The sequence below is a fragment of the Sapajus apella genome, unplaced genomic scaffold (assembly GCF_009761245.1).
Source record: "Sapajus apella isolate SASKATOON/1434 unplaced genomic scaffold, GSC_monkey_1.0 scaffold144, whole genome shotgun sequence".
Lineage (NCBI taxonomy): Eukaryota > Metazoa > Chordata > Mammalia > Primates > Cebidae > Sapajus > Sapajus apella.
The window spans coordinates 2,800,281-2,816,809 of NW_022437084.1; the positions used below are offsets into that span (position 1 = coordinate 2,800,281).

At 54.0% G+C, this 16,529-nt stretch overlaps 2 protein-coding genes and 1 non-coding gene across 5 annotated transcripts in view; 1 reads left to right on the plus strand and 2 right to left on the minus strand.

The window, feature by feature from the left end:
• Positions 1-14,328, minus strand: part of RCN3 (reticulocalbin 3) — a 15,732-nt gene extending 1,404 nt beyond the window's left edge. The window contains exons 1-6 of one of the 2 annotated variants that reach the window (XM_032264607.1): positions 13,936-14,328; positions 13,262-13,509; positions 8,358-8,560; positions 5,927-6,099; positions 3,640-3,700; positions 471-670 (exon numbers count right to left, since the gene is read on the minus strand). In XM_032264607.1, coding sequence (XP_032120498.1) covers positions 471-670; positions 3,640-3,700; positions 5,927-6,099; positions 8,358-8,560; positions 13,262-13,503 — 879 coding nt within the window. In that variant the 5' untranslated portion in view covers positions 13,504-13,509; positions 13,936-14,328. The remainder of the gene's footprint in view (positions 1-470; positions 671-3,639; positions 3,701-5,926; positions 6,100-8,357; positions 8,561-13,261; positions 13,510-13,935) is intronic. The other variant, XM_032264608.1, reaches the window with a different exon arrangement.
• On the plus strand, positions 8,004-8,076 carry TRNAK-UUU. Its single transcript has one exon. It is a non-coding gene; the product is annotated as a tRNA-Lys (tRNA).
• Positions 14,329-15,606: 1,278 nt separating the features above from the next.
• FCGRT (Fc fragment of IgG receptor and transporter) overlaps positions 15,607-16,529 on the minus strand; it is a 15,065-nt gene continuing 14,142 nt past the window's right edge. For both annotated transcript variants that reach the window (XM_032264609.1, XM_032264610.1), the window contains one exon: positions 15,607-15,923. In XM_032264609.1, the coding sequence (XP_032120500.1) occupies positions 15,814-15,923 (110 nt within the window). In that variant the 3' untranslated portion in view covers positions 15,607-15,813. The remainder of the gene's footprint in view (positions 15,924-16,529) is intronic.

The window sequence follows — 16,529 nt, forward strand, 5'->3', positions numbered from 1 at the left end:
CCTGGGTTCAGGCAATTCTCCTGCCTCAGCCTCCTGAGTAGCTGGGATTACAGGCACGCGCCACCATGCCCAGCTAATTTTTTGTATTTTTAGTACAGACGGGGTTTCACCATGTTGACCAGGATGGTCTCGATCTCTTGACCTTGTGATCCACCCGCCTCGGCCTCCCACAGTGCTGGGATTACAGGCTTGAGCCACCGCGCCCGGCCTAATTTTGTATTTTTATAGAGACGGGATTTCTCCCTGTTGGTCAGGCTGGTCTCGAACTCCCAACCTCAGGTTATCTGCCCACCTCGGCCTCCCAAAGTGTTAGGATTACAGGCGTGAGCCGCCTGGCCCGGGCTATGTCCCTCTTTTTTTTTTTTTTGTATCCTACCTAACAGGGACCCCCCGCTGCAGGCCCAGGTCCTGCTCATTTCTGGGCGCTGCCCGCGCTGCCCACCCGCTCCTCCATGGCCCCGTCACTGCACCTTGTCCGTGTCGCTCTCGTGCAGCAGGTGGTTGGCTTCCACCAGGGGCTGGTCCTGGGCGGGGGGCAGGACCCAGTAGCCCACCTCATTCCCGTCCAGGTGGCCGTCCTTGTTCAGATCCCGAAAGTCCCGGAACTGCTGCCTCTCCGTCTGCACCCACGCCGGCTCCTCCTCCCCGGGCTCGGCTGTGTACAGGTCCGCTGGCCGGGACAGAGGGCACAAGGTCAGGCGCAGCTCTGGGAGTCTAGTGCCGCTGGGGGCCTAACCCGGCTCCGATACTTCCTGACCCAGGCCCTGGAGCAACTCACGACCCTCTCCCTCGCCTCAGCTGTCTCTTCTGTTTCAATGGAATTAGTAACAAAACCTGACTTAAAAAAGCAATCATTTGTTACAGGCGAAATTCATTTGATTGATTGATTGAATGGTTGATCAATTTCTTCCTTCTTTCTCTCTCTCTCTCTTCTTTTTTTTGTTTTTCTTTTTTTTTTTTTTTTTTTTTCTAGGCATTTTTTTTTTTTTTGCCCAGGCTGGAGTGCAGTGGTGAGATCTCGGCTCGCTGCAACCTCCACCTTCCGAGTTCAAGCGATTCTTCTGCCTCAGCCTCCCGAGTAGCTGGTACTACAGGTGTGCGCCACCATGCCCAGCTAATTTTTGTATTAATGGTAGAGATGGGGTTTCACCATATTGGCCAGGCTGTTCTCAAACTCCTGCCCTCGTGATCTGCCCGACTTGGCCTTCCAAAGTGCTGGGATTACAGGCCTGAGCCACCGCACCGGGCCAAGACCCCATCTCTCTCTTTTTTTTTTTTTTTTTTTTTTTTTTTGGATACAGAGTTTCACTCTTGTTGCCCAGGCTGGAGTGCAATGGCGCGATCTCGGCTCACCGCAACCTCTGCCTCCTGGGTTCAGGCAATTCTCCTGCCTCAGCCTCCTGAGTAGCTGGGATCACAGGCACGCACCACCATGCCCAGCTAATTTTTTGTAGTTTTAGTAGAGACGGGGTTTCACCATGTTGACCAGGATGGTCTCGATCTCTTGACCTCGTGATCCACCCGCCTCGGCCTCCCAAAGTACTGGGATTACAGGCTTGAGCCACCGCGCCCGGGCCAACCCCATCTGTTAAGAAAAAAAAATTGTTGGCCGTACGCGGTGGCTCAAGCCTGTAATCCCAGCACTTTGGGAGGCTGGGGAGGCAGATCACGAGGTCAGGAGATCGAGACCATCCTGGCCAACATGGTGAAACCCTGTCTCTACTAAAATACAAAAAAAATAAGCTGGGTGTGGTGTCGCGTGCCTGTAGTCCCAGCTCCTCAGGAGGCTGAGGCAGGGGAATTGCTTGAACCCTCGCAGCGGAGGATGCCGTGAGCCGAGATCGTGCCACTGCACTACAGCCTGGGCGACAGAGCCAGACTCCGTCTCAAAAAAAAAGAAAAACTGTTCTCTCAGCTGGGTGTGGTGACTCATGCCTGTAACCCCAGCTCTTTGGGAGGTCAAGGTGGGAGGACTACTTAAACCCAGGAGTTCTTTTTTTTTTTGAGACGGAGTTTCACTCATGTTACCCAGGCTGGAGTGCAATGGCACGATCTCGGCTCACCGCAACCTCCACCTCCTGGGTTCAGGCAATTCTCCTGCCTCAGCCTCCTGAGTAGCTGGGATTACAGGCACGCACCACCACGCCCAGCTAATTTTTTGTATTTTTAGTAGAGACGGGGTTTCACCATGTTGACCAGGATGGTCTCGATCTCTTGACCTTGTGATCCACCTGCCTCGGCCTCCCAAAGTGCTGGGATTACAGGCTTGAGCCACCGCGCCCAGCTAAGCCCAGGAGTTCTAAGCCAGCCTGGACAATATAGTGAGACCCCATCTCTATTTAATAAAGAAAGAGAGAAAGAGAGACACAGACAGGCAGACAGATAGAAAGAGAGACATAGAGAGAGGGAGGGAGAGAAAGAAAGAAGAAAGAAAGAAAGAAAGAAAAATGGTTTCTCATGCCTGCATAGAAAGGATATGAATGCAGAAACTGGTTTCAAACTTAAAAAATATTCCTGGCCAGGCACAGTGACTCATGCCTGTAACCCCAGCACTTTGAGAGGCCGAGATGGGCAGATCACCTGAGGTTGGGAGTTCCAGACCACCCTGGCCAACATGGTGAAATCCCGTCTCCACTAAAAATACAAAAATTAGCTACGCTTGGAGGTGGGCACCTGTAGTCCCAGCTACTCAGGAGGCTGAGGCAGGAGAATCGCTTGAGCCCAACAGGCGGAGGTTGCAGTGAGCCGAGATCACACCACTGCACTCCAGCCTGGGCGACAGAGCAAGACTCTGTCTCAAACAAACAAACAAAAATTCCTTGTTTGCCTTCTCCTTGACTAAGATTTTTGCCCCCTAGGGGCAGGACAGTGGCAGTGACCCAGGGAGAACTCGGGGATCTTGTGCAGGTTCCCCCCAACATCCCATGTAACAGCAAGCAAAGTGTTCGCTGTGTAGACAAAGGTTCAAGACCAGCCTCCCGACCCCCCACCTACACTGAACACAGTCCCTAATCCTTGATTTTGTAGAAATTTCAGAACCCCAGCAGGGCAAGGTGGCTCATACCTGTAATCCCAGCACTTTGGGAGGTTAAAGCGGGTGGATAACCTGAGGTCGGGAGTTCGAGACCAGCCTGACCAACATGGAGAAACCCCCTCTCTACTAAAAATACAAAATTAGCTGGGCGTGTTGGCACATGACTGTAATCCCGGTCACTCGGGAGGCTGAGGCAGGAGAATCGCTTGAACCTGAGAGACGGAGGTTGCAGTGAGCAGAGATATTGTGCCAATGCACTCCAGCCTGGGCGACAAGAGCGAAACTCCATCTCAGAAAAACAAACAAAAAACTCCAGATCCCCCAAGAAGGGACTTTGTCTGTGTTATTATCTACTGTAACCTCCACCCTGCTGTAATTCAACTGTAGCCCGTATGCAGTAGGTGCTCAATAAGTGTTTCCTGGACCTGGCACACAGCAGGTGCTCAATAAATGTTGGATGGCTGCATGAATTCAAGCAGTGCCCCTGCCCCCATGTCTGAGAGCCACTGCTCTCTGATGGGTGACGTACATCTGGCTGCCCCCACCAACCCTGTCCTTGCCTGAGAGAGGGGAGGCGTCCCAGGAGGAAATGGGGGCGCACTCACCGATGTACTCCTCCACCTGGACATAGCCATCTTTGTTTCTGTCCAGGTCCTCCAGGGTTTCCTGGGAAGAGAGAGGCATTGAGGCTGAGGGCCGATGCCCCTGGCCCCTGGAAGAGGCTGCACCCCTGGGGTAAGAGTGTGAGGTTTTCTTGGAAATTTAGCTCCAGTCAGCCGTGGGGGCAGGCAGTAGGGCAGTCTCCACAGGCAGCACGTGGAAAATTTGGGGGCTTTCTGGGATGTTATGATGATACAGGCACTACCTGCATCCGGGGGGCGAAAGCCGGGGGTCCCCAGTGTCCAGCGATGCACAGGTGTGTCGCACACAGGGAGAGCTGATCTGGGTCCCTAAAAACTTCCTCAAGCCCCAGCAAACTGCCTCGAAGGGGAAAAGCTCCTTCACATTTAGCAGAGCCTAGAACCTACATCTGCTTGCCTGCTTGCTTTCTCTCTCTCTCTCTCTTTCTTTCCTTTCTTTTTATTATTGTATTTTATTTTTGAGACAGACTCTCGCTCTGTCACCCAGGCCGGAATGCAGTGGCTCGATCTCGGCTCACTGCAACCTCCGCCTCCTGGGTTCAAGCGATTCTCCTGCCTCAGCCTCCCCAGTAGCTGGGACTACAGGCGCGAGCCACGACGCGTGGCTAATTTTTTATTTTTAGTAGAGACAGGGTTTCTCCATGTTGGCCAGGATGATCTCGATCTCTTGACCTTGTGATCCGCACACCTCGGCCTCTCAAGGCCAAGTGCTGGGATTACAGGTGTGAGCCACCTCGCCCGGTCTATTTATTTTATTGTTTTGAGACGGACTGTTACTCTATCTCCCAGGCTGGAGTGCAAGCACACTCTCGGCTCACTGCAACCTCCGCCTCCCGGGTTCAAGCAATTCTCCTGCCTCAGCCTCCCAAGTAGCTGGGATTACAGGCACCTGTCACCATGCCCAACTAATTTTTGTATTTTTTAGTAGAGACCAGGTTTCACCATGTTGGTCACGCTGGTTTCAAACTCCTGACCTCACAGGATCCACCCACCTTGGCCTCCCAAAGTGCTGGGACTACAGGCATGAGCCACCACGCCCGGCGCCTACCTCTGCTTTATGTGTGAACATGGTGCACTTTGAGGGTTCTTCTGACACACTCGACACCTCTCTTCCTTGTTTTTTGTGCCTTTCTTTAGCAAAACGACTTTTGTTCCCCTCTATAAGTCCAAACTCATTCACTGTAAGACTGTGGGTCAGGTGCGGTGGCTCACGCCTGTAATCCCAGCACTTTGGGAGGCTCAAGTGGGAGGATCGCTCAAGTCCAGGATTTCAAGACTAGCCCGGGCAACATGCTGAGACCCTGTCTCTACACAAAATTTAAAAATTAGCCAGACATGGTGGCATGTGCCTGGTGGTCCCACCTTCTTGGGAGGCTGAAGTGGGAGGATCACTTGAGCCCAGGAGTTTGAGGTTGCAGTGAGCCGAGATCCAGCCACTGCCCTAGAGCCTGGATGACAGAGTGATGCCCTGTCTCAAAAAAAAAAAAAAGGAAGGAAAGAAAAAAACTCTTATTCTGTAGAACAAAGCACATTTTGGAGCCAGGTGCAGTGGCTCACGCCTGTAATCCCAGCCCTTTGGAAGGCTGAGGTGGACAGATTGCCTCAGGTCAGTAGTTCAAGCCTAGCCTGGCCAATATGGCAAAACCCCTTCTCTACAAAAAAAAAAAAAAAAATACTGGGCCGGGCGCAGTGGCTCACGCCTGTAATCCCAGCACTTTGGGAGGCCGAGGCGGGTGGATCACGAGGTCAAGAGATCAAGACCATCCTGGTCAACATGGTGAAACCCCGTCTCTACTAAAAATACAAAAATTAGCCAGGTGTGATGCACACCTGTAATCCCAGCTACTCAGGAGGCTGAAGCAGAAGAATTGCTTGAATCTGGGAGGCAGAGGTTGCGGTGAGCTGAGATCGGGCCACTGTATTCCAGCCTAGACAGTAAGAGCGAAGCTCTATCTCACAGAAAAGAGAAGATGATGAGGAACCACGTGGGGGGCTGAGGATTTCCTGGGGCCCAGCCGGGGTTGGGGTTCCTGAGGCAAGTCCGGGAATGCGGATGTGCCTCTCTGAGGGAAGGCTGGGGGCCTGGACCCCAAATGCGAGCGCAGGGAGGGGGAGGCCTGACGAGGAGACATCAGACCCCAGGGGTCTGGGAGTGGAGGTGGGAAAGGTTAGTGCCCGGAAGTAGGACCTGGGACCAGAAGCCTGGGTCCCCGGAAGGGTGTGGGGGCAGGGTCCTCAAGCTGCCACTCACAGCAATCACAATGTCCCGCATGTGAGGGAACTCCTCGGGGTGCAGGAAGGCCGTCAGCTCCTCCCGAGTGGCCATCGAGTCCCCATCCTGATCCGCCACCCGGAAACGCCGCTCGTCCCGAGCCAGCATCTTCTTGTAGGTCTCTGCGTCCTCCACGTCGTGAAATTCTTCACCTGGGGAAGGACAGGTCTCAGTGAGATGAGCTTTAAATGAGGAAGTGCCAAGCAGGTTAAAACAAAGACAAAGTAAATCCTACTTGGGGCACAAAGACTTCTGTGGAGTTAATAAGTATATATCAATAGGCCGGGCGCAGTGGCTCACGCCTGTAATCCCAGCACTTTGGGAGGCTGAGGCGGGCAGATCACGAGGTCAAGAGATCGAGACCAGCCTAACCAACATGGTGAAACCCCATCTCTACTAAAAATACAAAAATTAGCTGGGCATGGTGGCGCTCGCCTGTAATCCCAGCTAGTCTGGAGGCTGAGGCAGGAGAATCACTTGGACCCGGGAGGTGGAGGTTGCAGTGAGCCGAGATAGCGCCACTGCACTCCACCAGCCTGGGCAACAAGAGCAAAACTGTCTCAAAAAAAAAAAAAAGTATGTATCGATATGTCATATATAATTTATGTATATATATATTTATTATATAAGTATATAATGTATAATATATTATATAACATTATATTATTTTAATTTTTCTCCCTCTGTTGCCCAGGCTGGAGTGTGGTGGCATGATATCAGCTCACTGCAACTTCCGCCTGCTGGGTTCAAGTGATTCTCGTGCCTCAGCCTCCAGAGTAGCTGGCAGCCTCCAGAGTAGCTGGGATTACAGGTGCATGCCATTATGCCCAGCTAAGGATTTTTTTTTTTGGTAGAGACAGGGTTTCTCCATGTCTGCCAGGCTGGTCTCAAACTCCTGACCTCAAGCGATCCGCCTGCCTCAGCCTCCCAAGGTGCTGGGATTACAGGAGTAAGCTACTGCACCCGGACTATATAACATATGATATCCACACAATAAATTAGCTAACTTGTGACAGATTGTATGCTAAGCTCTTTATGTACAATATTGCATTTAATCATCACAAAAAGCATGTACAGTTTTTCCACTTACTGTACTTTTTTTTTTTTTTTTTTTGAGGGAGTCTCACTCTGTCGCCCAGTCTGGAGTGGAATGGTGCGATCTCAGCTCACTGCAACCTCCGCCTCTTGGGTTCAAGCAATTCTCCTGCCTCAGCCTCCCAAGTAGCTGGGACTACAGGCATGCGCCACCACGCCCAGCTAATTTTTTGTATTTTTAGTAGAGACGAGGTTTCACTGTGTTAACCAGGATGGTCTCTATCACCTGACCTCGTCATCCGCCTGCCTCGGCCTGCCAAAGTGCTGGGATTACAGGCGTGAGCCACTGCGCCTGGCCCATTTATTCTACTTTGTGAATGCAAGAACTGATTTTCAGAGAGAAGAAATAACTGATCCAAGGGTGTGCAGCCAGGAATGGTGGCCTTTGAGGTGACAGTGGCCCATGTGGCTCCAGACTGCCGCTGTGATAACAGGGACTCAGATGGTGTGACAGAGAGGAGGGGAAGGGCATTGTCATCAGAGGAGCATGTGAAGAGGGTAGAGGTTTGAGGAGTGTGATGGGTTCAGGAAGATCCATTTGGTGCAGAAAATGCAGAAAAACAAAGCTGCAGGTGGAGACATCCTGGCCGAGGAGTGGGACTGTCACCTGGGGGGCTGGGGAGAGCCATGAGCCAGGGAGGGGCAAAGTCAACGCTGGGTGTGAAGACCACCCCCTGGAGCCCTGTGGAGGACAGGCTGGATGGGGAGTATGGTGCCAGGGACAGAGAGGAGAGGAGGGAGAGAATAAAGGCTGAGTGTGGGGCGGGGGGTGGGGGGGGGGACACTGGGGCTGGGGCTTGGGACAGAAAGGAGGAATCTGAGAGTCAGGGGCAGGGTAACTGGCTTTGGGGGTCTCAGGATGAGAGGTCATGGAGGTCAGGGGTCAGGATGATGAGGCATTAGTCCCCTAGTCATGGTGTCATAGAGGCGGTGGGTCCCAGAATTAAAAACCCTGAAGGGAACCTGGGTAGCTCAGCTGGTAGAACTTTGGACTTTTAATCTGAGGGTCCAGGGTTCAAGTCCCTGTTTGGGTGTGTTCAGGGGCTTTTGGCACCTAATTCTGACTTCATGTTTGAAAAAAAATCGTTTTTAGCATGCAGCTAAATACCAGAAAAACAAACAAATATGTAAAACAAAGAAGAGAAGCCAGAAGTGAGAGACTGGGGAACTGAAAGTGATGGGGTCATAAAAGTGGGTAGAGCCTAGTCAGGGGTCAGGGACTCTGGGTAAATGGATTCAGGGTTCTCAGAACGAGGCAGCCCAGAAGGTCAGGGTCACGGTGTGTGGGGAGCAGGGTCGGGGGCTCGCCGCGTACCGGGCGCGTAGTGGCCATAGGTGGCGTTGCGCAGCTCCTCCCAACCCACACGCCCGTCGCGGTCCGTGTCGTACGTGTCCCAGGCCGCGCTCACCGAGTCCCGTATGTGCCGCTGCTGCGTGTGCGCGATCCACGAGCGAAGCTCGGCCAGCGACACCCAGCCGTCGCCGTCGCCCGCGCGGTCCATGCGGTCCACGATCCTCCTGCGAGCCGGGGCGGGCACATGTCAGTCCCTGGCCACGCCCCAGGCCACGCCCCTCGCACGGGGCCACGCCCCCGGCACACATCGGGTCCGGGACTGAAAATGCAGTCCACGGTCCGCGGACGAATGGGGAGGGGCGCGTGTCAATTTAGGACCAAGCCCACCGCAGGACCCCTCCCCTCAGCCTAGAATGCACCCCCGGGACGAGTCACGCCCTTCCCGAGAGCCCGCGAGCCGGGAGCACTGCAGGGGAGGAACCTACGACGATCAAGGGTCACCCTCTCCGCGCCGGCCCGTCCTCCGCCTGCACGCGCTGCACCTCTCGCTGGGCTGAGCTGGGGTGGGGACAGGGAGCACGGCATCGCACTGAGCCTCTCTCCAGGGAGCCCTATTCCAAGACTGACTCTGGGCCGGGCGCGGTGGCTCAGGCCTGTAATCCCAGCACTTTGGGAGGCCAAAGCGGGCGGATCACGATGTCAGGAGTTTGAGACCAGCCTGACTAAAATAGTGAAACCCCGTGTTTACTAAAAATACCAAAAAAAAAAATTAGCCGGACGTGGTGACAGGCGCCTGTAATCCCAGCTATTCGGGAGGCTGAGGCAGGAGAATCGCTTTAATCTGGGAGGCGGAGGTCGCAGTGAGCCGAGATGGTGCCACTGCACTCCACAGCCACGGCCACACCCCGCCAACTCAGGGCCGGCCCCGCCCCATACCCTGCCTCAGGCCCCGCCCCCATACCCCGCCCCGCCCCAGGCCCCGCCCCCTACCGGGAATGCGCGTGTCAATTTCAGGCTCCTTTCGCTGCAGCCTTGCCATGTGCCACGCACTGTGGCTTTCCCCGACCTGCTCCCAGCCGAGTCAGGCACTGCCCGAGGACCGTCACCCGCAACTCGGTCTCCCTCTACCCCTCCCCATGTTCCGCCGGGCTCCAGTGCCCCTCCCCTTGGCTTGTCAAGCCACTTTAGGTTCCATGTCGCCCCTTCTCTTGGGCCATGCCTGTTAGCTCCCTCGCCCCTCGCTCCTCCCTTGGTGGCGCCCTGCCAGGCCCCATCTCTAATTAACAGAGACCACATGGAGCCCTCCTCCCTGTCACCGTCCTCAGGCTCCCACGGCCCCCTCCCAAAGTTTGAAAATCGGAGACAGCAGAGCCTTCTCCAGCCCTGCCTGAGTCACCAACCCCACTCCCGCACCAGGCGGTCTCTGCTCGGGTCTTTCAGGGACTGTCTGATAGACTTTCTGCTCCGGTCTGTCCCGGGACTCACACCCTTCTCTGAGGTTCCTGCTGCTAAGAGTGTGGGTTTCACAGCCAAACAGGTCCAAATCTGACCATTTCTTCTTGCTGGCTGTGACTGTGGGCAAGTGACTTAACCTCTCTGTGCCTGTTACCCCTCTGTAAAATGGAGAGAAAATAATCGTACCTACCCTAAAAGGGCGGTTGTGGGGAATAAATGAGTCAGGCTACGTAAGCACTTAGGACAGGCCGGGTACAGTGGCACATGCCTGTAGTCCCAGCACTTTGGGAAGCCGAGATGGGCAGATCACTTGAGATCAGGCATTTCAGAGCAGCCTGGCCAATAAGGTAACACCCCGTCTCTACTAAAAATACAAAAATTAGCCGGGTGTGGTGGTGTGCACCTGAAATCCCAGTTACTCGGGAGGCTGAGGCGGGAAAATTCCTTGAATCCGGGCAGCAGACGTTGCAGTCAGCTGAGATAGTGCCACTGCACTCCAGCCTGGGTAACAGAGAGAGACTCTGTCTCAAATAATTATAACAATAATAATAATAATAGGCTGGGGCCAGGCATCGTGGATTGTAATCCACGCCTAGAATCCCAGAACTTTGGGGGGCCAAGGTGGGCGGATCACCTGAGATCAGGAGTTCAAGAGCAGCCTGGCCAACATGGTGAAACCCAGTCTCTTCTAAAAATACAAAAATTAGCTGGGCACAGTGGTGGGTGCCTCTAATCCCAGCTACGAGGGAGGCTGAGGCAGAACAATTGCTTAAACCTGGGAGGCAGAGATTGCAGTGAGCCGAGATCGCGCCACTGTGCTCCACCGCGGGTAAAAGAGTAAGACTCTGTCTCAAAATAATAATAATAATAATAATAATAATAATAAAGCACTTAGGACAATGCCTGGCATTGCCATTAGTGCTAAGCTAACTGTGCTAACCTATCACTGCCCTTCCTTCTCCATCCCTCCTTTCCCCATGCCCATCCAAGCACAATCTCCCAGCCAGCAGTCCTGGGGCCCACTGCCAGTGTCTCCGCGCTGCTCTGGCCACCATCTTGTCTTGCCTCCTCCTGGACTATTGCAGTTGCCTCCTCACTGGGCTCCCTGCTTCCTGTTCCATACAGTTCCCCACACTGCAGCCGGCAGGATTCTCTCAAAACCTGTCAGCTCACGTTCTTCAGTGGCTCTCCTCTCAATCGGAGAAAAGCCTAAATCTTCACTGTGGCCTAAAAGGTTTTGCATTGCATGATCTGACCCCCTTTGCGTGCTCTCTCTCTCTATCTCTCTTTCTCTTTTTGAGACAAGCTGTGGCTCTGTCACTCAGGCTGGAGTGCAGTGGCATAATCTTGGCTCACTGCAGGCCCAAGTGATCCTCCCACCTCAGCCTCCCTAGTATCTGGGACTACAGGTGCATGCCACCATGCAGGGCTAATTTTTGTATTTTTAAATTTTTTTGGTAGAGACAGGGTCTCACTGTGTTGCCCAGGCTGGTCTTGAACTCCTGGGCTCAAGCGATCCTCCAGCCTTGGCCTCCCCAAAGTGCTGGGATTACAGACATGAACCACCATGCTCAACCCCTTTGCTCCCTCTCTGCCCTCACCTCCCACTCTCTCCCCTTTCTCACTGAGTTCCAGCCACACCGGCCTCAGAACTGTCACTCAGACACTCCAAGCTCACTCCTGCCTCAGGGCCTTTGCACTGAACTGTTCTGTCTGCTTGGAATGCGATTCCCTCAGAAACCCACATGGCTCAACTACCAAATACCGCCTTTTCATGGAGGCCTTCTCCAACTTCCCTGTTCAAAATTGCAGCTCCAGCTGGGTGAGGTAGCTCACGCCTGTAATCCCAGCACTTTGAGAGGCTGAGGCTGGCAGATCACTTGAGGTCAGGAGTTCGTGACCTGCCTGGCCAAAATGGTGAAACCCCGTCTCTACTAAAAATACAAAAATTAGCTGGCCATGGGCCAGGTGCAGTGGCTCTCTCCTGTAATCCTCCCGCTTTGGGAGGTTGAGGCGAGTTGTCTGCCTGAGCTCAGAAGTTCGAGACCAGCCTGGGCAACACAGTGAAACCCTGTCTCAACTAAAAATAAAAATAAAAAATAAAAACAATTAGCCAGGCGTGGCGGCATGTGTCTGTAGTCCCAGCTACTTGGGAGGCTGAGGCAGAAGAATTGCCTGAACTCGGGAGAGGTTGCAGTGAGTTGAGATCATGCCACTGCACTCCAGCCCAGGTAACAGAGTGAGACTTCATCTCAAAAAAAAAAAAAAAAAAAAAAGAAAGAAAAACAAAATTAGCTGGGCATGGTGGTGTGCACCTGCAATCCCAGCTACAAGGGAGTCTGAGGCAGAAGAATTGCTTGAACCAGGGAGGCAGAGGTTGCACCAAGCCAAGATTGCATCACTGCACTCCTGCCTGGGCGACAGAGCGAGACTCCATCTCAATAAATAAATAAATCAAATTGCAACTCCCCCACCAATAATCTCTCCCCTCCACACTTTCTGACTCTCTTGCTTTATCTCCATTTGATCCACTTTTTACTTACTGCCTTCCTGCTGTTCTCCTCACCACAGTGTAAACTTCAGGGGGACAGAGATTTCTGTCTGTTGTGTTAGCTGTTGTGACTTCAGCACCTTGAGCAGTGCCTGGTACATAGCAGGTGCTCAATAAAGCTTTGTGGGCTGAATAAGCAATGGGGGATGCATAGATGAAGGGGGCTGCTCCTATCGCCCCCTCCCACCCACCGCCCTCAGGCCCTGACCCTCTCACCCTGACAGAGAGGGTGGACAAGGCTCCATTCTAGCCAAGTCACCCTGAAACTCATGGCTCCGCCACTTTCCTGCACTGGCTGGGCTCCTTACATGCCAAACCTCATTTTCCACACCAGTCCCTACCACTTACAGAGCAGGAAAGGGGAGGGGAGATGTCTGAGACAAAGCAATAAGGAGTGCTTGGGGCAGAATCTAAACCCAGATTTTGCTGCCCTCAAAGGTCCCTTTTTTTTTTTTTTTTTTTGAGATAGAGTTTCGCTCTTGTTGCCCAGGCTGGAGTGCAATGGTGCAACCTCGGTTCACTGTGACCTCTGCCTCTTGAGTTCAAGCGATTCTCCTGTCTCAGCCTCCCAAGTAGCTGGGATTACAGGCATGCGCCACCACGCCCAGCTAATTTTGTATTTTTTTAAGTAGAGATGGGGTTTCTCTATATTGGTCAGGCTGGTCTCGAACTCCCAAGCGCAGGTGATCCGCCCGCCTCTGCCTCCCAAAGTGCTGGGATTACAGGCGTGAGCCACCTCGCCTGGCCCTTCAGGCCTAAATTTTAACTTAATTTGTTTTTCCCAGGGAGAAAAGATAGACTTTGATTTCTCATAAAGAACTGATGTTCAGTTAATGCCATTTCTCTGACCCGTCAATCCCCCCGCGCCTCCCTCCCAAGCCCCACTTCTGAACACGCCCCACCCCCGTGTCTCTCCTACCCCAGACGGGCCTGGCTTTCCTCCGGGGTGAGTTGGTCGAATTCCTTGGCCACTTCCCGTCCCAGGAAAGCCTCATGGTCGTACTGGAAGTTCCCGTGGGCGTCATCATGGGGGGCGTCGCTCAGCGGGGCCGCCTGGTGCACCCTCCCCTGGCCATGAGGGCCTGCGTCCGGGGACGGCTTCCCCTGAGCACCGTGCCTCAGTAGCAACAGAAACAGCAGAAGCGATGGTCGCCACATCATTGGTCCCTGGGGAGTGGCACAGGTCAGGGGTCAGGGGTCAGGGGTCAGAGGGATGAGGACAGGCACTGGGCAGGAGGATGGCGGGGTGGAGGGGTTACCAAGGACAGGACCCGGAGATGGAAGTTGGCTGCAAACTTTTGGGCTCAAGAAGGGCGGGCGATGGGGGAAAGGAGGGCGGGGTGCTCAGAGGGAAAACCACCTACGAGGAGGACCGAACCTTCTGACAGAGGCTCAGGGGGGTCCCAGGCCTGCGAGAGGGAATTTCTGGGAGAGACGTGGCACACATCCCACGCAAAGCGCAGGGCATGGTTGTGGCCAGCGAGAGGTCAGGCAGGCTCCCCGTGATTGCTCCCAGTGCGGACCCTGATCCTCTACCCGAGCCACCCCAAGCCGCCGGCCCTGGACAGACGCCCCCCAACCCGGTCCCTTTACCCCGTTATCCAGCTTCGCTCCGCTCTCCACGCTTCGCTTTGCGTTCCCGCAAATATGCCCAATTCAGCCGCTCTCCAGTCAGGCCCCGCCTCTGGCAGCGCAGAGCCCCGCCTCCCAACCAATGAGCTTCCACGAGCACCCCCCCAGGAGGCGGGGCCAGTGAGCGCAGGGAGGGCCGTGGGCGCCCCTCGCCACGTCCACAAAGGAAAACGCGGCCTGACCCTGGAAGGTGGGTGGGCGACGCCGCAGTGACGCGGCCGGGGTGAACTACAACTCCCGGCAGGCGTCGCGGCACTCTGCCGTCCAGCTCCAGCTGCTCTAGCCCCAAAGCCTCACGGGAAATGTATTTTTCCCTCTTTCCCTTTGTCAGGATGGTTTAAGAAAGAGCTGTACTGGCCGGGCGCGGTGGCTCACGCCTGTAATCCAGCACTTTGGGAGGCCGAGACAGGTGGATCACGAGGTCAAGAGATCGAAACCATCCCGGTCAACATGGTGAAACCCCGTCTCTACTAAAAATACAAAAAATTAGCTGGGCATGGTGGTGCGTGCCTGTAATCTCAGCTACTCAGGAGGCTGAGGCAGGAGAATTGCCTGAACCCAGGAGGCGGAGGTTGCGGTGAGCCGAGATCGCGCCATTGCACTCCAGCCTGGGCAACAAGAGCCAAACTCCAACTCAAAAAAAAAAAAAGAGCTGTATGTTCCAATGTTTTTAAATCTAAAAATAAAAAAAAAAAAAAAGGAAGAGCCGAATCAAGGGGCCAGGGGAAAAAACATCCTATTTCCTCCCAGAGGGAACAGTGCTCCTCACTCCTCTTCTGCTCCAAGGATTCAGGTGGTTAGATACTAGCCGATAATTCCTCAAAATGCCTGGCACGGAGTCATCCAGTAAATATTTGTAAAATTTATGAATTGAAAATACATGGCCGGACAAGAGCGGTGGCTCACGCCTGTAATCCCAGCACTTTGGGAGGCAGAGGCGGGCGGATCACCTTAGGTCAGGAGTTCGAGACCAGCCTGGCCAACATGGTGAAACCCCATCTCTACTAAAAATACAAAAATTAGACAGGCGTGGTGGTGGGCGCCTGTAATCCCAGCTCCTCGAAAGGCTGAGGCAGGAGAATGGCTTGAACCCACAAGGCAAAGGTTGCAGTGAGCCAAGATTGCGCCACTGTACTCCAGCCTGGGGGACAAGAGGGAGACTTCGTCTCAAAAATAAAAAAAATAAAAAATACATGGCCTTGGGCCGGGTGCAGTAGCTCAATGCCTGTAATCCCAGCATTTTGAGAGGCCAAGGCGAGCAGATCATTTGAGGTCAGGAGTTCAAAACCAGCCTAACATGGTGAAATCTTGTCTCTACGAAATACAAAAAATTAGCCGGTGTGGTGGTGCATGCCTGTAATCCCAGCTACTCGGGAGGCTGAGGCAGGAGAGTCACTTGAACCCAAGAGGCAGAGATTGTGGTGAACTGAGATCACACCACTGCATGCCAACCCGGGCAACAGAGCAAGACTCTGTCTCAAAAACAAAAAAAGAAAATACATGACGTGAAGTATAAAACCGGCAGGTTCCTCATGGCGGCATGTTACCAGCAGGAGAGCTCTGAGGCCCAGCCATTCAGTCCCCATTCATTCCCTTACCTCCCCTGCCTGAAAAATGATGAGAACACACTGATTCGGGCCTAAACTCGTGTTATATTGTCAAAGTGGAAAACAGCTGTGTGTTAGGAGGGGAAACTGAGGCAGACCACAGGACAGGGCTCCAGAGGACAACTGGGCCCAGGACTCCTTCCGGAGGCTCAGAGATGCCAGTGTTCCAGGAGGTCTCACAGCATGAAGGGAGCCTGACTGCATTCACTGTTAGCGGTCAGAAGGTGGATGGTCAGGCAGTGGCTGGGGTCACATTTGCATCCTTCCAGTCAGCATCCTGGGCCTCCCCCGGGGTGGGCAGGAGGGCCCCGGCATCATCTCCACGGAGGGAGATCCAAGGGGCTGAGGAGAGAGAGGGGGAGATCATCGGAATCTCTGAGGCGCTCTGGATCTGTCTGGCCTGCCCCATCTGTGTCGCATGCTCTCCCTCAGTCTCTGTCCCCTTCCTTCTGGGTCTTTGTCTCCTCTTCTCCCAATTCTTTGTCTCCCCTTTCTACATCTTTGCCGCCCTCTCTGGGTCTCTGTCCCCCTCTCTCTGGGTTTCTGTCCCCCTTTGGGCCTCTGTTCCCCCTTTTTTGCTTCTTGAGATGGAGTCTCACTCTGTCACCCAGGCTAGAGTGCAGCGGTGAAGTCTCCGCTCACTGCAACCTCCACCTCCTGGATTCCAGGGATTCTCCTGCCTTAGCCTTCTAAGTAGCTGGGACTACAGGCACCTGCCACCACGCCTGGCTAATTTTTTGTATTTTTAGTAGATAGGATTTCACCAGGTTAGCCAGGATCGTCTCGATCTCCTGACCTCGTGATCTGCCTGCCCGCCTCAGCCTCCCAAAGTGCTGGGATTACAAGTGTGAGCCACTGCACCCGGCCTCTGTCCCTGCCTTTGGGCCTCTGTCCCTGTCTTTGGGCCTCTGTCCCCCCCTTTGGGCCTCTGTCCCCCCCTTTGGGCCT